The sequence below is a fragment of the Anas acuta genome, chromosome 26 (assembly GCF_963932015.1).
Source record: "Anas acuta chromosome 26, bAnaAcu1.1, whole genome shotgun sequence".
NCBI lineage: Eukaryota > Metazoa > Chordata > Aves > Anseriformes > Anatidae > Anas > Anas acuta.
This window is the reverse complement of record NC_089004.1, coordinates 1,606,050-1,627,682: the sequence shown is the minus strand read 5'-3', so window position 1 is coordinate 1,627,682 and position 21,633 is coordinate 1,606,050. Positions and strand designations below refer to the sequence as shown.

The following is a 21,633-nucleotide window of genomic DNA, read 5'->3' as shown; positions in this document are numbered from 1 at the left end:
GATGCTCAATGGGGCAGCCTCCTGGGGGGGTTCTGGTGCCTGGAAGCCCACAACAGGGGCCAGCCTGCAGACCGAAGCCTTTCCAAACAGCTCAAAAAAATGGTCTCACATCTTCCCAAGCTACAGCAACCGGGGCGAAAGGTGCCTGCAGAATGTCCCATTTTCAGCCTGGAGATGTTCGAAGAATTCAGGCGTTTCTGGGATGAAGCCAGGACAAGACACCCATCCTGCCCACCTTACGTTTCTGGCAACCATCCCAATGTAGTGCCGACCTGCTCTCCCCTCCCTTTGTATCGGATCTACAACTCGGCAGCAAATGCCCCCTGTCAAACCCATGAAAACCCAAAGGCTGGCCCAAAAGCAGGTGCTTCTGGAAAACCGCCCACCCGAGCTCAGTGGGGTTTTGCTCAGCCCACACCCCACAAGGCTGCTGCCACCACCACCCACGGCCACGCTTCCCCGAGCCTGTGATGCTCACCCCATTGCTCCCGGTGCTCCAGAGCCTTCCCCACGGCACTGAGCGGCTGAGCTGGACCCAAAAAAGAGGAGGAGGAAGGGGAAGGAGCAGGAAATGGAGATGTCCGGGCTGAGAAGGGCCCAGGGTGGTGTCTGGGGCAGGCTGCAGCAGCTCCAGCACATCCCCAGGTGCTCGCCCAAGGCTGTGCAAGCCTCCCACCCGGACCCTTTGGTCACAGAGGCCCAGGGAGAGAGGCCACACACCTTGACCCCATCCCGATGGAGGTCGGGAGTGCTTTGGGCACTGCCCATCAGTTTCCTGCCTTTGGGCACTGCTCACGTGCTGCAGGGAGAGCTGTCGGGCTCCCCCAGCTCTGCGAGCACACCAAGCCTCCAAAAGTCACACCCAAACTCCTCGAGGGGAACTCCAAAAAATCCCCCCTGGCTCAAGGACCTGCCTGCAGGACAAGGCTGTCACCTCCTGCGTCCCCGCAATGGGATGGGGACCTGTGGGCACCTCCCTCCCTCCCCAGCTCTGCCCCGTCCCCAGAGCAGGTTTCCTGCACACGAACGTGCACAAGGTGCTGAGCAAGAACTAAAGCCAAGGCCCCAGCTGAGATCGTATCCAGCTCGCGTGGCAGGGAGCAGGACTACTTTTGCACCAAGTGTAACCCTGGCATATCCCAGATTTTGAGCTTTGCAGCTCTGAAAACGCTCTCCCAGCGCAGGGCACGCGCGCAGTTTCTGCAGACACCCACACGTGCACGCAGCTGGTCGGGGCCAGCTTTATTTTAAAATAAAACCCTTTTCCAACTAACCGAGTTAAGGCACACTTTCCAATTCAGAAAAGACAAAAATAGGAGCTACCTCCTCTCTCCATTAATACAGTTATTAAAAAACGTACAGATTAATTGTGCATTTTAATAACTCTGATCATGAATATTCATAATGCATTTCTTGCTCATGTTCTAATTAAAATGTACTAATAGAATAAGATGTAGCTGTCAGACAGTCATTTTTTTTTTCCTTACGATTTCTGTGCCACAGCTAAGAAGAGCTGATAGACAAGAACTGCTCTAAGCTCTCAGCACGGATAAAAATAATTTGCCCAAACTGAGCCCGAGTAAAAGCCCTCCGTGCGCCATGAAGCCCTGCATGCCCTCGCCACCCCAGCACACCCTCCAAGGACGCATTCAAACCACGGGGGCTTGCAGTTGTGAGTGAGAGGAATGGGGAATTTAGCAGTGCATTTACTACCCCAACCTTGCACGCTACGAAGCACCCCCTGCTCTGCACCCCTTTCCGAAGGCGAGCAGGGTGCTGGTGTGTTTGCTCTCAGACACCTGCCCCATCCCACACGAGCTGTCCGGGCCCTGGGAGCAGCTCCCCACACAGGAGGGAACCTGCAGCTCTGAAACCAGCGAACTGGTTAAGGAGGCTGTGTGGTTTTCTGCCCCGTTCCCACATCCCAGCAGCAGCCACGTGCGCTCCCCTTCCCACCCTGTTCTCTGCAGGCTGCTTCAGCCCCCGCGCCCGGGATGCCTGGAGCTGAAAACGCCATGCAGAGATGCTGGCTCTGGCTTCAGTCAATAACCAGAGCCCTGGATTCTACCTGGAAAGTTTTCCTGTCCCTTGAGCCATCGGAGAGCCCCATGGCTTCAGGAGGGGCGCTGCTCAGAGCTCTCCACTCCTCGATCCCAGCACAGCTCCGGGATGCAGCTGGCACAGAGCAGGGCTGGGTGTTGGATGTCTCCACCATCCAGCCACTGCAGGTCCTTCAACAGGAGCTCAATCCCCAGTAAGCCCTTTGCAAGCAAAACCCATGGGGCAGGCAGCGCTCCTCTGAACCCAGGGGACACGCAGGGACACACGAAGTGGGACATCTTGCCCCCGAGACTGCTCGGTCACCACTGGTGCACCAAGACCAAGGGCTTGCTCTTAAACCCTGCACCAAGGCACACCTGGAGGAGCGCACGTAAAGCTGCAAAACTGTGGTCCAGCATGTTCAAAATGCCTTGAAGATGACTCACTTTTGGCCTCAGAAGAAGGCAGTGGCAGCCCCGTGCTGGGGGACAGTGAGGGAAATTGGTGGGGACATCACCGGGGGCCGCTGCGTGGCTCAGGCTGCAGCTGAGCCGGGCTGAGCGCTTCCCTCCCCCGATGCCTCCACCCTGCCCAGCACAATCTGTCAGCATCAAAGAGCCCTCCTTAATCTGATTCCCATCAAAATACCCTTTATTATTTTAATTTTTTTTTAATAAATCTATTAGAAATATTAAGGCCAAGCCCCAGCTCCAGGAGCAGTCACAGCCTTGGCTTCGCTGAAGGACGGCGATGCCCAAGCACGAGCGAGGTGGCTCTGGTGGCCCTCGGTGCAGCAGGATGGGAATAAAGAGCTGGGAATAAAAACCCCACAAGCAAAAGCCCCCCAGGGCCATGCCTGTGAACACACCAGCAGGACAGGGGGTGCCCACGCGATGCCCAGCGCCTGCCTCTAGCAGAGGTGGGACACTGCGGTGACAGCCACCGGTGCCACCGTAATTTGATTTGAAAGAGAGGTGACAGAAGGCTGCTTGATAAACACTTCCAAATTAAGCGGCTTTGTGTCCTAATCGCTCTGGCGATCAGCCTCACAGCAAAATCTCCGCTAAAAGGGATTTGAAATCAATAAAATTAGTCGACTAGTAATTAGCTTTAGTCCCAGTCAAACCAGCAAAGTTGTTTTTCCTGGCGAGGGTTCGCTCCCTGGGCCCACGTGCTGCCGCCCAGTGAGAAACAACAGCACCAACACATCCCAACACCGAGGCATCCTCAGGGAAAGCCCCCCCCGGCCACCAGCACGGCCTCGCCAAGGGGAAAACCGGGGTGTTTCGGAGCGGCTGCCTGTTTATTTACCAGCCCCGTCCGCCCCCGAATAGGAAAAAACAGATTTGAATGGGAGGCAGTCGCCGGCTGTTTACAGGACGTTGATTGTGGACGGGACTATACAATTTGTTCACTTCCTTTTCCCGGCGCACGACAAAACAATTCCACCCCCCAGCCCCCACATATAAAAAAAAAAAAAAAAGGAAAAAAAAGCAAGAGCAAGCAGGGCTGAACACCTGGAGGGCAGCTCGGGATGCTCGGCGCTGCCAGCCGAAGGGCAGGGAGGGCTCCGTGCTGCTGCCAGGGAAGGAAGCGAGTGCTTTGGTGGGCCCTCCAGATCAGGCCCCCCGTGGAGGGATGGACCCTGATGGTGCTCTGAACGAGGTCACCTCGGAGCCTGCCATAGCAGAACCCTACAGGTTTTTGGGGCAGGCCCTTCCCCGTTTATCTTTGTGCCGATGAAAGCACGAGGAATTCAAAACCAAGGCGCACGCGGCCATGCCACACAAGCGCCTGCGCCCCTGCCCTGAGGGGGACGCCTGCTGCTGGCTCCCCCTCCCCAAACGCATGCTCAGGCATAATTTTGACTTAAAAAAAAAAAGAAGGAAAAAAAAAAAGCTGATGCCGCCACTTCCGCGATCATTAATTCCTCCGCTTTGCATCTGCTCTGGCATCTCCTGTGTCGTGTTCTGGTTCAGCAGTTGCTGCATGGTCCACACTCAGAGTGAGATTTTAGGAAATATTTGGGGCTGGGGAAAAATGGGAGAGGTTCCCCAAAGAGAGAGGGGAAAATGATCCATTCCCCATTGGCTTCGGGCAAGGGATGAGTATGGAGACAAAGCAGGAAAGAGAAATTAAATCTGCAGATAAAACAAAGCCAGAAAGGGGAAAAAAAGCCAAGGAGGTGTTTTGTACTCACAGTCTTTCGGAAGATGGTCTGCGAGATGATGCACGTGGTGTTTCCAAACAGAGCTGCATTTGCAGCCCCTGCTGTGGGTTAGGGAAGTGCTTAGCCTGGATTGCTGAGCCCAGGGGTGGCTGCAAGAGCTCTCGCAGGACAGGGCAGGCTCCACGGCAGCCCTGGGGCCAGGATCTGGGGACCAGGGCGATGTCCCAGGAAGGAGCAGAGAAAGCAGAGAAGGAGCAGGCACCGCACCCAGCACAGGGGGAAGGGGTGCCTGCTGCCGAGAGCAGGGACAGGGCCCCCGACCCTGTTGGTAACGGGGATGAAGACGAGAGCTTGCCCCCTCCAAGTCATAATTAAGGAAACAAATCACCTGGGCCAGCCCCATCAAGGCCGTGCCAAACAACAGCGCGATGTGCAGGTGGTGGGAAAACGCTGCACTGCGGCCCTTCTCCTCGGGGGAGAGGCCAAAGCTGGACGGGTTCGTTAAGTTAATGACGGCCAACGAGGCGAGGCCAAGGCAGCGAGGCCAGCGGGCCTCCCCCCCAGCCAAGGCACGAAGGCACACCTCCCAGCCCCGGGTAAGGCCAGCAAGATGCCACGGGGAGAAAGAAAACAAACCTGTGACGACAACCAGAGGGAAGAAAATAAACTTTCAAGCTCAAAACACTTCCACCAGCTGTGAAAACAACGGCACAGCAATGACCAAACAAGAGCACAAAGGAGCGGCACGAAAGCGGGACAGATGATAACGGGGCCGGGCCAGGCAGTGCCTTCAGCGGGTCGGCAGCGCCTGGGCTGGTCCCGCTCGTGTCCCCCGCTTCCCCCGTGCCCACCGCCCCATTCTCGCTTTGCGAGGAGCTGCATGCCGAGCAGGGACAAATCGTGGGGACACATCCAAGAATAATGTTGCTTTAGGGCGGGCTGATAACAAGCATCAGAATTAGCCTGGCTTTGTTAGCACCTCAGATTACGGCGTAATTCGGAGGAACAGCTCTGCTACCCGTGGATGGAGGGGCCTAAAAAGAGGCGACTGCTTCCAGGCAGCTGCTGGCAGCTCTGAGGGCGGTGCAGGGCCAACCCCCAGGCCCTGCTTCCAGCATTACCCCCCGAGGGGCACAGCGCAGGTGTCCCCCCCCCCCATCCTCCCCACACGTTTGTGTTGAGGACCCCCGGGAACATGCCCCAAAGCCGTGCTCCCAGTGGGGCTTTGGAAAACCAGCGGGAGGGAGCGTGGCGCCGGCCATCAGCCTCGCTGCCCCCTTCACCTTCCCTGCAGTCTGCTCCCAGGCATGCAAACTTGAAAAAGCTTAATAATATTAAATATGGAAACCCAAGGAAGTGTGAGGAGTCCTCGGCCTACACATTGGATTCATGCCACTGCAAATCCCCATCTGCAAGCCCCTCTGAGGCCTACAAGGGCTTCAAGGGAGCAGCGAGCCCAATGGCAACTTAAACACGAGGACAGCCCCGTAGAGAACTCTTCATCACATACATCCAACAACATCAACATGTCTGCTACCACAAAACAACTTAAATCCAACAGAGAGAGGCTTATCTGTGAAGCGAGGGGTTAGATCCCATTAAACAGAAAGCTTTGGGGAGAGAGGAGCGAGAGTAAATCCACATCCTGTTTTTTTCCAGCTCATTTGTTTTACCACAAAGTTGCACACTCATGAAAGATGCAGACACTCGACACTAACGCACGCATTGTTGTCCGAAGAAAGAATTCATTTTGCTGAGCGTGCACAGCAGCCCGATGCCAGTGGGGAGTGAAATACGATGGCTGCGTGTCCCCCGGGACGCCAGGCACTGACCTTTCGGATTTCGCAGACAATCGTGTGCTTTGCATGTACGTACAGATGCTCGCACACCCAGACTATTTTGGTTAGAGGCATTTACCTCTATTTCCGCTCCGATTTGCATCTTTCCAAGTATTGTTTAATTTGCAACGTAAAATAAAATGAGGGTGTCAGAAATGCATTGGTGGCGCTGTCCTTTTGCAGGGGAACATAAATCTTTCCCCGCTGGGTCTCCATTGCTCCCAGAGCAGGAAAATAGGAGCCAGAAGCCCGTTTACTTCCACCTGACTGTCTAAAATGTTGCAAGAGAGACATTTCAGATCAAAGGAGAAGACTTTCCTCAGCGATTTCCCTGGGACACGTCCCGAGAGCAGCGCCAGCACCGTGTACGTGAGCGCTCCCAGCCCACTGGGCAGGGAGGCCAGAGGTGGTTAAAAATTAGACAAATTTCAGGCCGTTTCCAAATAATGGGGAAATGATGCGGGGAAACGGCCAAACACCCACAATCCTGGTGGCCTCGGTAGTTTACCTGGGAGCCTTCTCTTCGAGGGAAGAGGGCCGGTGGTTAACACCATGTGGCTACCAGCCCAGCGGCCTGCCCTGCGAACTCCCCTGGAGCAAGAGGAAAAAACAGATCACGTCTGCCCAGGGAGCACGAGCACGTGTGGGCGGGAGGAAGGCAAAGGGGAGGCACGGCTGAGGCCATTTGCTCTGCCCTAGAGGCCGGGGCTGCAATCCTGCAGGGTGCTGGGCAGCCCCGCTCCCCGGCACAGGATGCCCCGGAGCGCACAGGATACCGGCGCGGGGCTGGCGAGGAGAGCTAACGTGTTAGCCGAGCCGATGATTCAGCCCACAGGAAGGATCATCTAAGAAGAATTGTTCGACACAATGAGAAAAACTTTCCCAAACAAAGTGTTCTCAACACCACCTGCCTCCTCCGCGGGGCCGAGGCGAGCCCTGAGCTCCAGCTTTTGTTTGCAAATAACTTCAAGACCGCGGTTGCCACAACAGAGGTTCGTCTTTTTTCCCCTTCTCCTTTTCCGAGGGGACACGGCTCAGCGTGGGGCTCACCCCCCAGACCTCCCCCAAAGCACGGCGCTGGGCGGCGCAGCAGCCGCACACCCACTGCATTCGTCTGATGCCAAAACCCAAAAAAGTTCAGGTTGGAGGGCTGTAAGTGCAGGACCGTGACCCTCTGCGCCCAAACACCCAGAGCAGGACCCCCAGAGCACACCCACACCCCAGCAGCACACACGGCACGGGGTCTGAGGGATTAACTGCACGTGGAGCCCACGAGGGGTCCCTCCCAGGCACCAGTTTTTGCAAAATTTAGTCAACACGGCACGGCATGGTGAGATATTTACCTTAAGAACGGTTTAAGGACAGATGTGACCTATTTAGAGCTCTGCCAAATATTTCTGTAATTGAATATACCATCGATTATTTAAATTACATTAAAAAGGGCTGTATTTGATCTACTTGCTACTAAGAAGCACCGTTTCCAAGAACCACGACTTTTTTTTTCCCCTCTTTAACTATAAATACTTCAAGATGTTCACTTGTCCCTTTCCTTGCTGAGAATCCACATCTTTGCATAACCATGCTCCATGCCCCAAATTCCACTTCTGCCCCTAAAGCCAAGAGGACACGTCACGAGAAGAGCTCACCTGAAGAAAGAAACCGGTTTTGTTTTAAGGGCGACACCAGCTTATGGAGCAGAGTCCAAAAGGTGAAGTCTCATCCAGCCTCCTGTCCTCAGGGGAAACCAACGCTGAGCCATTGGTTTTGGCTGCCCATCAGCCTCAAGAGACTTTCTGAAGTCACCTCAGCCAGGGGACACGGAAAAGTTGCTCCAGTACCTCGTGCCCTGGTTCCCTCCATCCACAACACCCACGTCCAAGCAGGGTTACCCCAGACCCCCGAGGACAGACTGAGGCACTGGGATGGTGGCTGGTTTTAAGCCTACATCTGTCACCTGGCTATGTGCATGGGGACCAGCTCGAGGGATGGGACAGGAGGGTGTCACCGCTCCCACCAGCTGCATCCCACTTAAACCAGCCGTGGGGGTACGGACGAGCCCACCGTGGCACACGCGTGCGTCCGGGCTCCTTCTGCACCCGGCGGGTGGAGGATGTGCCCGTGCCACGAGGACACCCCCAAAGGAGCCAGGGAAGCCGTCCCAACTGTGCCCCCCCTCCGCAGGGCCCCGCTGCTCCCACCGAGCTCTCCTCTCGCTGGGCAGACGGTGCCAGGCTGGGGCGAGGTGCCAGCAGGTGGCACTCCTCGTGTGGCACCGCACCTCGCGCTCCTGGGACCAAGCAACGCTCCCCCCTCCTGCACGTGCATCTCACACCATTTCCTGGGTGCAACGCGAGCATCGCTTAGCCATGGCCCCTAGGAGCCGGTGTGATCTCTCACACTAACAGCAAAACCCCGAAAATACCTCCCTGCAGCTCCTCGAAGCCCCGTGAGGACCTCAGGGTTTATTCTGACAGGTTTTATTCTGACACCGCCACAGAGCATCATCCAGCTGCGCCGTTCTCCCACCCTGCCCCAGACAGGCACCAACCCATTGCTCGGGTCGCACGCTGTCTCCCCCAGCCCCAAAAGCACCAGCCTGGCTTTGCACGACCCCCTGAGCCCTTTGGTGCTGCCCACAAACACCTCGCTGTTAGAGGAATGGGCTGGAGACAAAAAGGACCCATTTTTTATCTCATCTCTCTCTCCTCTACATCGTGTTTGTGTTCCGGTGCTTTTGTCTAGACGAGTGGTAACGCTTCTTATCAGGATCGCCGGTACAGCTGTCAAGCAAAATTCACCATTAGACATTTCTCTGGTAGTTTTCCTAAAGCTGCCTTTTAACTGCAAGAAGCTCAGGGGAATTATTTCCTCCATGAACAGCAAGAGCTGCTCCGGTGCAGAAGTTTTGGGGCCCAATGGGGGTGACGCCAGGGGCTCCCGCTGTGCTGGGTCACCGCTGGCTGCGCAGGAGCCACTGCCCCACAGCTGCACCTGCAAATGCAACTTTGGAAATAATATACACATATAAAAACAGGGAAAAAAACAAGCCACCCCTAACCTCAGCAAGGAAAAAACTGCAAATGTGAGTGACCACATGGATCTCCTGCAGGCAGAACCAAGCCTTCGGTTCCTCACTGCACCAGGCTCGAGAGATGGCTCGGGGCATGCGAGGCACTCGCTGCTTTGGAAAGGAAAGGACACTTTGCCCCACATTTGCCTTGAGCAAGTTCTGGGGCTCACTGGACTTTCCAGGAGTTGCTGAACGCATAAAACAGCAGGAAACCCAGTGAAAACCAGTTCCCCATTCGGAGCACAAAGTGCCCCAGAAGCCCCCATGACAGGGCCAGGCCAGCAGGGAGGGGAAGAGGAAGATGAAGACCTCGCCGGCTCAGCTGTTTGCAAAACCACAGCTCCACACCTCCCGAGAGCCCCGTCTGCTTCGCCAGGCTGCAGGCTGGAGGGGACAGCCGGCTGCAGGAGCTGCCCCAGCGGGGCCGGGACCCCTTAGCCCCGAGCCAAAATGAAGGATCAGCCCCCTGCAAGCCTCCCCGCTGCCCTGGGACATCGCGGTACAGCACGTGCCCCCGGGTTTGCTGCTCTGTCAGGAGCAAGGAGCGTGTCTGCCTCTCTGGGGACCAGCCTCAGGCAAGTCAAGCCGAGTTCTGCTCCTTCTGCTTGCTCCAGCAGCATCCCCAAAACCTCAGGTGCTCCCCAGCATCCCAACTGCCCCGAAGCACGCAGCGCGCTGCCCTGATAAAACACAAACCCGCACTTGTTTAAAACTGAGGTCAGGGTCTCCAAACCAGAGCAAGAGCCCGGACACAGCCCAGTTCTCTTCTGAGCAGGCACGCTTCAGAGAAACTGGTTTCTCTCCTGTTAAGCCCAGAAACGCACAAACCACTTGAACTAAAGCAAAACCATCTCCAGGCAGCTGGGCACTGGTTGGATCTGTTCCTAAAACCAGCTGAAATGAAACCATCCCGCAAGCCCCTTGCAGAAGAAGGAAAGCCTGCGACCAGGCTGCGTCACAGCCCTGAACCACGCCAGCCCCCTGCTCCCACTGTGGGGCTGAGAAACCCCCAGCTCACAGCGACCTTGTGCTCGAGCCAGCCCCAGCCACCCGCCCTTCTCCTCTCCGTGCCGCCAGCAGCACCTCGCTGCAACAGGTTTTAAGGGTCTCACGTTATGGGGGAAGGCAGGGACGCAGCACGAAAAGATGAGCGATTCTCATGTGCCACGCATCCTGCTCCCAAAACGGGACCCTGTGTCCTCGAGCAGCGTGAACACCCTCTGCTCCTGCCCCAGAGCGGCACGGCACCCGAAGGAGCCCCCTGCGGATCTCCAGCCCGCCGCTCGAGCCCACCTGCCTCCAAATCCCTCGAGAGCAGAATCGCAACTGCTGAAAATCACTCCTCCCCACTCCGTCCTCCAAACCCCTGCCAAAAAAGCCCCGGCGCTGCCAGACATCTGTTGGGAAGAACCTACCCCGAAAGAGCCGGCGCGGGGCTGCCATGTCCACGGAGCCGCCGCAGGCTGAGCCCAGCGCCCTGTGCCGGGCGCCCCAGCCCCGCGCTCCTCCCACCCGTCCTGGTCCCTGCCCACTCCTGCCTGCCTTTGTTCGGGGGACTGTGGAGGAGTTCACTCTAAGGACAGGCAAAAGCAGTTAGAAGAAAGTTAGTGGGGTTTACGGAGTGGATTAAGTTTACCAGGGGATTTTACGGTGTGCTGCCCGGGGAGCTCGGAGCAGCTCGGCCGCATCTCCTCCGGAGCAGGCGCCCAGGGAGCCTGGGCACAGCCTGAGAGCACCCAGGGCAATGGGAAGGGCAGGGAAAAACTCACCTAAGTGCCCTGTGCTCTTACCCACAGACGTTACCTCCTTAACACAAGCCCTTCTAAAGGCCAGGGTTGGGTTTAGCTGCACCCCTGCTCGCAGGGCTCCGTCCAAGCCCGCAGAGCAGCTCTGGAGCAGTTGTTTGCCCTCGAACAAAAGCCATCTCCACCCAATCCTGCGTGGCTCTGTTGTGGTGATACAGGGTATTTGTCTGGCACAGCCTTGGTCACTGTTTATTGTCTTGCTTTCCTTTATCTGCAGATCTCAAAGCGTTTTATAAATGTTAAACCTCAAAGCCTCTCCAGGGAACAAAACTGTTTCGAGCTATTGTACATATGGAGAGACTTGCCCAAAAATTAGGGCAGAGCTGGAAATGGAGCAGCGGAGACCAGAGCTGACACAGCCTCTCTTGGCACAATATAAAGCAACACAGATTATCCCTTAAATACCTGTGTGGACAGACACATCTCCAGCTATTAACCCACATGTTGTCGAGCCACCGCTTGGAACAAGCCCTTGGCCTGAAAGCCTCGCGCGCTGGAACACAAAAATCTTTACAACTGGCAATCCAAACCACAACGTCTCACTGAGCTTTCAGTTTTCTTGTTTGGGTCAAAAAGCACCAGTCGTACGGTTTCAACTTTTTAGAAAATTATTTAAAGAAAACAGAACAAAAAACCACAATGCTTTTAAAAATACGCAGCGTGCTGGGGGAGAAGCGCTGTTCTCTATTTTTGAGCTGACCCAGGAGGGCTGGCAGAGGCAGCACGTTGCGCGAGATGCTCGTGCCGGGCTTCTCCTGCCATGTGGCACCCGTCCTGCTGTCACAGGGCCCAACTGCAGCCGTTTCACAGCGGGGAGTGTCAGTCCCAGCTCCCCGTCTTTTCACTCCCTTTCTCTGCCGTGCGGTTCAGTCGAAAGGAACCTGAGGAGCAGCAGGAGGCACAAATTCAGGACCATCCAGGCTCGGCTCTCCCAGTGCTCCAGGGAAACGCTGCGGTGACGGGATGGGAATCACACCAGTGCTATACTCAGGGGATCGCTGCCTGGAGCAGCCAGCTACGGGACAAAACCGAAACAGTCGGGCAGGTGGAATGGGCAAGAGCCAGTGCAGGAGTGCCCTGGTTTGGGGAACAAGAGTTCAGAAACCTCAGCCTACCGAGGATGAGAAGCGAGAGGCAGCCTCGCGGCAGCCTCCTCCCAAATTCTCCTCCAGCTCCGGTGCAACCCCAAATCCCCCTGCCTGGGCTGTAAAGGCTTTGGGATGAGCTCCTACAAATAGCAACTTCGGTGCCTGGCCCAAAGGACCTCTGCTTTCAGCTGCTACGAAAAATGTAGCTCTGGAGAGGACCCCAGGAGTTTGCTGTGAACACAAGGCTCCGACAGCGGTTCTCCAAGATGCCTCCCTCAATTCCCAGCCCTTCAGAGAGCATCTCCCCAGCCCCGAGCCCAGGACCCTATGCAACGCTCCTGGGTCTGACCCACACCTAGTGCTCTGCACAAAACCAAACCTGGAAAAGCTGAAGGGGCTACGAAGGGCACACAAAAACCCTACAGGACAGAATTCAAGGCCCATTTGCCAATCCAAGCTGCTCACATCCAAGCACCGTGCCCATTTGGACAAACTTCGTGCTTCTAGGCAGCTTCTGGAGAGCCAAAGCCAGAGGAACACCTCTGTGCCATCCACCCCCAAATTCGGAGACAGGTCCACGGCCAGTCCCTTCCACTGCTCCCCTGGGGCCCTGCCCAGGAGGGCCCCGAGGCAGCTCCTGCCGGTGGGGAGAAGACAAGCACGGTGCTCGCAGGCACCTCGGCTAGAAACAGCGGCTTAAAAATAAACGAGGGCTCAGTTTTGAGTTCTGAGCTAACAGAAACCGAGAGGACTTCTGCAGGATCTCTGCTGACCACAAGGCAGCCAGGACTTCTTCTTCAGCTGTTTCGCCCCCAGACTACTTCTGCAGGTCGGGGCTGCAGCCGCTCCAGCCTCGGGGCTGCTCCGTGCGTCACAGCCCAGGAGGTGACAAAGGAAAGGCGCTGGTCATGGCACTGTCAGGGCTCCTCAGGGCATCTTGCCCAGCCAGGAGGAGAACTGGACTAGAACAAATCCCCTTCCACCCTGGTTTCAAGGAAGAAGACCCAAAGAGCCCCTGGCTGCTTGGGTGAGGATCCGCTGCCGTTGGGCCCCTGTGGTTTCATGCACCCACGGAGCGGACCCTGGGTGCTGCCCCCCAGGGAAGCTCAACCCGAGGCTCCTTCCAGAAGGGTCGGACGGGCAGAGTTCACCAAACCACCCACCCTGCCCTTTTCTACCTGTTTCACACACCTTCACCCACAGATTGCCAGGGAAGGGCTTAATTAAGGCCGCGATGACTGCTGAGCCTTGCAATACAGGCAGTGAATAAACTGCAGGCAGAGCAACAAAGAGGAGAGGAAAGTAGAAGAGCTCCAAAACTTGGGGCAAAACCCAACACATACGCCCCCAATTTTTCCTTTTTCTCTGCATCAACACCCAACGGCCATGGACTGGGTTACTCAGAGCCAGAAGAAACAGCGCTGGGACACGGCACGAGGGGCAGCCCTGGTGTCTGTCACACATTGTGCTGCGCAAATCGTGCCAGTGCCAGCGGGCAGGTGCGAGGACAGGAGCATTCGGCCCGCTTCTCTCACGTCCCTGGGGCTGACTGCATGGAAGTGGCTTATGCCCCGTGCAGCGGGCTCAGGGAAGATCCCTGCAGTGCCCCAGCGAACACCTGGGGCTGGTAGGACTGGGACAAAGCTGAGCTGAAACGTTCCCCTGCCACCGGAGGCCTGGACCGGAGCAGCTCCGCACCCGAGTGGCACGGTGTCCCGAGGACAACCGCAGCACGAGGTCACCGCGAGCCTTTCATCCTGCACACAGACGGCAGCTCGTGCTCCTGCTAACAGCACAGCCAGAGCCTCGCGTCTGGGGACTCCTCCTGCCTCGGTCCCAGCACCGGGGATGCTGGCTCCAGACCCAGCGAGCTCCCCAGATGTGCTGCAGGCCTGCTGGAGCGCATTCCTCCTCTTTTCCGAGGAAAACCCTGCTTTTAGGGTTAAAGCAACACCGGTAGTGGGATTGTCAGCGGCACAAATGCACAATCAGGAGGGGAAGATGTGGGGGGAAAGCATCCAACTGGCGAATATAATACTTGGAAGGAAAAGCAGATTTTTAAAAAAATAAAAAATGAGGGGGTGGTAAAAAAAAAATCTCAGGAAGTCATCTAGTCATTCCTGCTCTTTGCTGAAACAATAGACTCGGGATGCTGGCTAAGTTATAAATAATCCTGCTGGCTACACAACACAAATACAAGACGGGAGCGGGGTAACTATCGCTCCATGGAAAGTGACTCACCACCTTCGTGCCGCAGCCCCAAAGAAGGGCAAACACCACAGCCTTGGGGCAGGCTCTGCCGCTGGGACCCCGGAGCTTCGGGAACCCAAACCCACGTGGCCCCGAGCTGCGGGCGCCCTTCGTGGTGGCGAGGCTCTCAGCGAGCTGAAGCGCAGAGCGTGGGCTGATGCCGAGGGCCCGAGGGCAAGAGAGGGCTCAAATTGGGGAAAATAATGGGAAGCCACCAACTCCGCAACATCCTTCTCTTTTTTAGAAAGGAAGTTGCTGCTGCGAGATGACTTCATTGGGCTGCTGGTGCCCGCTTCCCAAACCTCTCCTCCGCCACCCGGGAGCGAACACGCAGAGCAGCGGAGCCAACGCGCGCCGGCTCCTGCGGCATGGGGAGAGGCTCGTGCCTGGAGAAACCCTGGGGAAGGGTCCCTGCCCTGAACACACCGCTGGGGGACACACACAGCCCCTGCCATCTCTTGCTTCTACTAGGGAAGGCCCAACTTTTTGGGGAGCCAGGGACAGCCCCAGGTCCACGGGTGACCCTAGGAGGGAGCACGCGGCGCCCGCAGCCTTGTACCAGGACCGGGGCGCTGCAGGCACGGCCACGGTAGCAGGGAGCTCTGGTGCCAAGAGTAACTGAGAAAGAGAAAGATCTTCCCAACGAGAAACTTGGATAATTTGGAAGTGACATAGATTCTCACTTAGAAAAAAAAAAAAAAAAAGCAACTGTTCAAAAAGAGCTTCCTGACTTGTTATTCCATTACCCAAATCTGGAAATGTAATCATATTAGTTCAGCTGCATTAACACAACTGAAAAAAAAAACAAAAACACAACAAAAACTGTCTTAAAGATTGAACTGATCTGTGGGGCCAAGGGAAAGGAGAACAAAAGTCAGAGACCTGTGGCACCCACTGCTGCAGCCGACCCATCGCTCCTGCAGGCCTCTGAAGGCAGATCCGCAGAGGATGTGAAATAATCAGGATATGAAATGATTTTTAAGGGTTTTTTTTTGCCAGGTAGGCGAGGTAAAGGTCAGCGAGAGCCGTGTGAACACGAGCAGCTCAGTGACATCGTGCTGAGCTGGCTGCGGAGCCGAGCTCGGTTCGCACATACCTCAGAGGAGCAGAAAAATCAGCCCCAGCACCAAGCTGTGCGCTGCCCAAAGCTGCCGGAGAGATGCTGGCCACAGGGCAACGGTGGCCCAGGCTGGGAAAACAAAAATTCACCCAGGTTGGGAAAACAAAGTGAGGAAACACTCAGCAGCTCCGTGCACCATGCTCCTGCTGCAGAGACCAAGATGCCTCGGAGCCCACGCAGCCGAGCACTTTACTCATGCTTATTTTTAAATAAAAGGTGCCCGTCGGTGCTGGTGTCTTCTTTAGGGCAAGCAAGGAGGCTGCAAAACCTACAAGGCTGAAACAGCCGTGCCAGGAGCACTGGCAGCTTTGGCACAGGCTCCTCTCCAGACCTGCCACCGAGAGGTCACTGCAGGGGACAAAACCCATCCCTCTGCCTCGCTCAGCCGCAGCCTCTGCTCTCAGAAGATGCTGGAGCGAGAGCCCGGGCAGACACGTTTGGTTAAGGTTTTAGAGGAAAGGTGCGAACGGTTTGAACCACAGCACAAGGAGGAATAAAGGCATCTCGCTTTCCTTTTTTTTTTTTCTTTAAAAAAGAAAAAAACCCAAAGACATTTGATAGGGAGGCACATCCATCTTCCCACAGCCTCTCAGGCCATTCATCATTTGGATAAAATCCAGTTTCACATTGAAATTCAGCTGGACTTTCAAATGCAAATACGAGGAGAAGAGCAACATATGGTAGAGGTTAGTACGTATTTTTCCTAATTAAATGGCATACTGCTGTTTTGTATAACAATGTTAACGGGGCATTAACAAGCCTTTGGAGGAGAGACCACCTCACTTTCAAAAAAAATGCCTCAGAAAGCAGAAGGGGCCCAGGACCTCCCCGCTCTCCGAGGAGCGGTCACACGTTCACCACGGCAAGGACAGCTTTTGTCACGTGCCACGAGCCAACTGTCCCCCTGTGCCACCTGGGGAAGGAAAGGAGGTGACCGCCACCGCCAGCGTCCTCGGAGCCGGGTCCTGTCCTGGTGGGTCCTGCCGGAGCGTGGCTGGGTCCTGCTCCAGGTCGGGGACGTGCTGGATGCCACCAGGGAGGCACGCAGCGCCGTGACAGAGCCCAGGACAGCTCCTGGAGGGGGAAAACTGCACCAAAGCCCCACTGCCAAGGGATGGAGGATGGGCAGAAGATGCCCTTTGAGGAGAGGAACGGCTCCGTGCCCAGCGGTGCCAGCCAAGCCTGGGGCCACCAGAGCCAAGTGCCACCGCTGAAGGAGAGGCCACCGCTGGCTGGCAAAGTCTGTGCCTGCAGAGAGGACACAGGGCACGGCACGTGCCTTCCAGGAGGCTTCCTCCTGCACAGGACCCGTCAGGGTTTTGTACAACAGCCCTTTGCCCTGCTTGGTATAAAATCCCACCCCCAAACACGCCCGGGGGTGCTGGAGGCTGCCCTTCCTGCCATCCCCGGCGGCTCTGGAACGGGGCCATCCATTTATTTTTGGTCCCTGTCTAACCAGGAAGGCTCCCCTGCTAGAAAAGGCTTGTGCCACATTCACTTCACCTCCCTCTTGCTCCTGACGCAATCTCTGGCTAAATTTAGAGAGAGATGGTGCCTTCGGACACTTCGAGGCGGGGGTGTGCTACTCAGGGTTAACAGGCAGATGGACACCAGGTTTTTAGGTTTTTTTTTGCCCCACTCGCCTTGGAGCTGAGCTACCTGGAGAGATAATATAAAAATTCAAGGGAAAAAAGGCAGATGTCTGGGTATTCACCTCCTTTAGGGGTGAGGCAAGGCGGTGTGAGTCCTGTAAAGCCATCTTCCCTCCAGAAACACCAGTCATGGCAGCAAGAGAGGCATCAACAAAACCGTTAGGAAAATCCTCAAAAGCCGATTCACGAAACCTCCATCCTTTTCCCCTTCTGATGTTTTTTCACATGTGCTTCCATCCTGTGAGGTCACCCGGGGCAGACAAACCCAGAACCTGTACAAAAACCTCCCCACCCTACCCCAAACCCAGGCTGCGCTGGGTTTGAAGCCGTGGAGAGCCCAAGGGCGCCGCGGGGCTGTGCGGGGGGGCTGCAGGGACCCAGTCCCACACCCCCAGGGGTGTCCCCAGGGCACGTCCCCCGACAAAGGGCACCGCGGGGAGCCTGGCAGTGCCGCAGCTGCCAGCTGCGCGTTTTGATGCCACGAGAGTGCCATGCCCCAGCTCGCCTCCGGTGATCTCCAACCCTCAGCGCCCGCTGCGCTCCCGGTCCCCCGTACAATTACGCATTCAGCACCACAATGTATTTCACACCGTATTTCATGCCTCATTTGGCAACAAAATTAATTAAACTTTAAGTCAACACTGAAGGAGTGCAGTACCTTTCTTCCCTCCGTGGCATATATAACTCAATTTGTTTAAGCTAATGCGCTAATCAAGACTTGCAAAATACTTGGGAACCTTCTGGCAGGAGGGCCTCCGAAACCCGCAGCGAGATGCTCTCCACACTGGCTCTGCTTGGAGGTCTGGCAGGGCACAACCATCATTCAACAAGCCCCATTTCCCTAAAATTGAACCTTTCTCCCCCAAAATACTGCTCACAAACATGCATTCTGGCCTTCTGCTTGTGCAGCGCGATGCTGGAGGGTCGGTGCCATCCTCACGCCCCAAACCTGTCTGCTCCGGGCATCTGCACGCACCCAGCAGGGTCGGTGGCCTGGGGATGCACCAGGGAAGCTGCAGCCCTCGGATGCTGCCCACGTCCCTCCTCCTCGCTGCCAGGGGACACGTGGGACAGCCAGCGGTCCTCCTCGGAGGCAGCTGGGAGCCTGCAGGCTGCCACCCCCTCGCCGTGCTCCGGGGATGTCTCAGCTATTTGGAGGCGCTGCGAGAGGGCAGGCTAATCCCAACCCACGCGGCTGGGAATCCGAGAGGCAGATGTGGGCAAACTTTTTGGCATAACTGAGACAGCTGCATCGGCCGGCACCAGCCCACCGCCCCGCTGCATGCCCCGGGACGGGGTGGCTGCCAGGGCGCGGGCGGGAGGGCGAACCCCTCTGCTCCAGCACCCAAAGCCAGCAGGACGGGCTGAGCTGAGCAGCCAGGAGCGAGCACCAAGGCAGAAGAGGGACAGCCAGCAGCAGCCTGTGACCCACAGCTTACCTGCGTCACAACGCCTGCAGCACGGGGCAGAGGCACCGAGCACGCCCTGAGAGCGCAGTGTGTTTTTTAGGCACGGCATGGCTCCTGTGGCAGGTTTCCAGCCCGCGGTTAGAGGATCATCCCGCATCAACCCCATCTATCAGGGGTCACCGTGCATCCCAGGGGGGCTTCACCAGCCTGGGGAGCTCAGCCCATGGTCCTGTCCCATGCACACAGCCCAAAGCACGTGGGAAACGCGCGCACAACCCCATGGCCTTGACCACGGAGGCAAACACTGCCTACTTCCAGCTGAAGTGGTAAGAGCATCATCACCTTCCCACTTGTGAAGATGTTGTAAACAGCATCACCAGAGTCTGCTCTTGTATTAGAACAAAGATGTCACCTTTAACAGGGATTTTGGATGCCAGTGAGCAGAGAAGATGCGTTTACGGCATTCTTCAGCCGAGTTACCGCAGTGCCTGACGAGGCATGAGGCCCTCCAGAGCAACAAAACGGCACCACGCGCTCCATCTGTCCCCTGAAGACACCCACTTGCTATCTCAAACTTTAAAAAAAGGTTAACTCCAACCTGAGCGTCAGTGCACACAACATTAACAATGGGGATGCAATAGGCAGCGGCTGGTCACACGCGGGACACGTGCTGCAGCGGGCACCCCACCGAGCATGCAGAATTTGAAATTAGCAGCAGCGAGGTCCAGCACAAACGCCTGCCAGACCTGCTGGGCCCCTTCCAAAGCCATCTCGCCCCTTTGGAAAGGGCACAACAAGCGTGGAAGGCTTCGAGCTGGGATGCTGAGCCAAAAGCCAGCTTTCTGCCTACTCTCACCAGGAGAACACAATAGGAACAGAGGATGGAGAAGCACACAGCCCTGGCAGGGCTCCCCGGGGATGTAACAGCCAGGCACGGCCAGGTTAGGCACGTGCTTTTTCCCTCCTCAAATGCAGAAGTCCAAATCTCAGCCCTGCACCAACGCACAATGCTCCAGCAGCACTGCGTGAGCAGGGTTTGAGGTGGGCTGAGGCAGAGCTGCTGCGCCCCAGCACCAAACCCCCAGCGCGCTGCCCTCCATCAGAACATTTTTAGCGAGGTTTTGGCCCTCGCCATCACGACACCAGCAGCCTAAGCAGTGCAACAGCGCCGGGCACCACCTCCTTTTACTAAAAGGAAAGCAGGTGCTTGAGCTCGAAGGCAGAAGGCTCCCTCCTACCCCAGCTTCACGCCAGGTAAGGCACGTGATGCTTTACATAAGATGCACTCATCTCCACTCATCTCGCCACAAGCCCTCGAGCAGGCACAGTTACACCAGGGCTGCGTTGCCTCATCTCGGGAAGGAAAAAGCTCTGCCGGCAGGAGATGGCTGCACCGCTCCAACTCTGCTGGCAAAGTTAAAGCTGTGTGCTTAAACAAGGTCTGTGTCAAATTGGCAGTTTCTAAACAAAAGCTGTCGCTTATCTCGGTACAGCTTTGGCTCTCTAGCACCTCCGACATTCCCCGTGCTCTTTCCTTGTTCAAAATCTCAAATCCAGCCAGGAGGACTCTTCCTTCGGGTGGGAGATGAGCAGAAATACCCCTCCCCTGAGAACACGTACCCTGCGAGCCCCCGAAGCTGCAGGCACACAAAGGTGAGGGAGATTTCTCTGCTGTACCCGCAGCCACCAGCGGGACTCCTGAGCGCTGAGCTGCCCCCAGAGCATCGCTGCTGCCCCAGCACAACGCTCCCCCCTCGGTGCTCTGCCCAGGTTCACTCCTCAGGCACCTGCTGGAAACCTGCTCCATCGGGATGCGCTCACTCCCAGCCTTGCCCACTGCACTGAAAATTTAAGGCGAAAAAAACATATTCGAAGAAAAAGCAACAAAAAATAGCTGCATGTCACCCTCACTGCGATGGTGCAGAAGCAGCTGCCATGGCAGGGCAGCTCCAGGAGCAGGGACACAACTGGAGATGGAACTGGGGTGTTCCGGGGGGTTGAGGGAGACAGGCGTGAAGATCTGCCCCTGCCTTTTGTTCCCCCACGCTTGCTATTTCCTGCTCACCCAGCTACAGAAGCTTTCAGGCCCTCCAGACCTTTCTGTTTTTGTTTCTCAAATCCTGTTTTCTGTATCCTTAACGTGACCCACCCCACGGACAAAACGCCGAGCAGAAAGCAGGGAGGAGGAGACCAGGAGCTTCCCCAAGGCAGCGAAAGAGAACAGAGCTGAGAGCCCTTCAAAGCACCTGGCTGCAGCAGGTGGGAGCTGAACTCCACCGAAAGCCCTGAAAGCCCTCCGGGCTGCACGGAGAGCCCAGGGCTGGCCCCGAGGGCATCCCCCCAGCACCTCCAGCAGCCTCCTCCGCATGAACGCAGCCCTGGGGCACGCAGAGAAGTCACCGCCTCATTCAAGGCACCGCAAACTTGACTTGTCCACAACAAGAGTTTTTTTTTTTCTTCCTTCAAAAATGGCCAAAAAGCCATTTGAACTTCGAAAGACAAAGCCGTGGCAGCAGGCAAGCAAGCAAGCTCGCCGCTCTGGCTTTTTGTTGTGGTGGCTCTCCATTTAGTGACAGTTTCGCAAGCCTGCTGCACGGGCACGCACCCGACCGCAACATAAACAAGCAGCCTGCGGTGCGCGCTTTCATGGAAAGTGCCAGCTTTAAATATCAAGCCCCATATTGCGTACCTCATGTCTGCCTTCCATCACATATCAAAATAGCAAGCAAAGCCCATCACTCCCACTCCAGCATAAGCAAAACATGTGGGAACTCGAGGCGGTTAGTAGGAAAACGTGATACAGCCTTACTAATAAAAGCTCCGCTTTTCCTCACTATGGCAAATAGCTGCAAACGCCACTCTGCAGCCTGAAACTCAATCGTGACAGCACTGCGCCCAAAACGTGGCTCTCAGCTCCCCACAACCCCCCGAATTCGCTGCTTTTACCACCAGCCCCCAGCCCCCCAAAGCCTCCCTTCCACGCCGGGATCCTCCTGACACGCGGCTGCGTGCACACGCAGAATAATTAAATCTTCAAACAGCTAACCCACAGCCCCAATTAACGAGACAACCTCATCTTTCATAGAATTTATTACTCTCAGTGCTGTTGCCACAGGTATCCAAGTTTGAACGTTGTTTAAAGCAGGCTTTCAAAGGGGATACAGACTCACCTACCTCCGGGGAGAATGCAT

General features: G+C 56.3%; 1 protein-coding gene across 11 annotated transcripts in view; it reads right to left on the bottom strand.

Moving 5' to 3' along the window:
- Window positions 1-21,633, bottom strand: part of TCF3 (transcription factor 3) — a 72,208-nt gene that overhangs the window by 37,015 nt on the left and 13,560 nt on the right. Inside the window, exon 1 of one of the 11 annotated variants that reach the window (XM_068661824.1) lies at window positions 10,534-10,605. The exons of 9 other annotated variants lie outside the window; for them this stretch is intronic. In XM_068661824.1, the coding sequence (XP_068517925.1) occupies window positions 10,534-10,561 (28 nt within the window). In that variant the 5' untranslated portion in view covers window positions 10,562-10,605. Of the gene's footprint in view, window positions 1-10,533; window positions 10,606-21,633 lie in introns of those variants that run through there. One more of the 11 variants, XM_068661823.1, reaches the window with a different exon arrangement.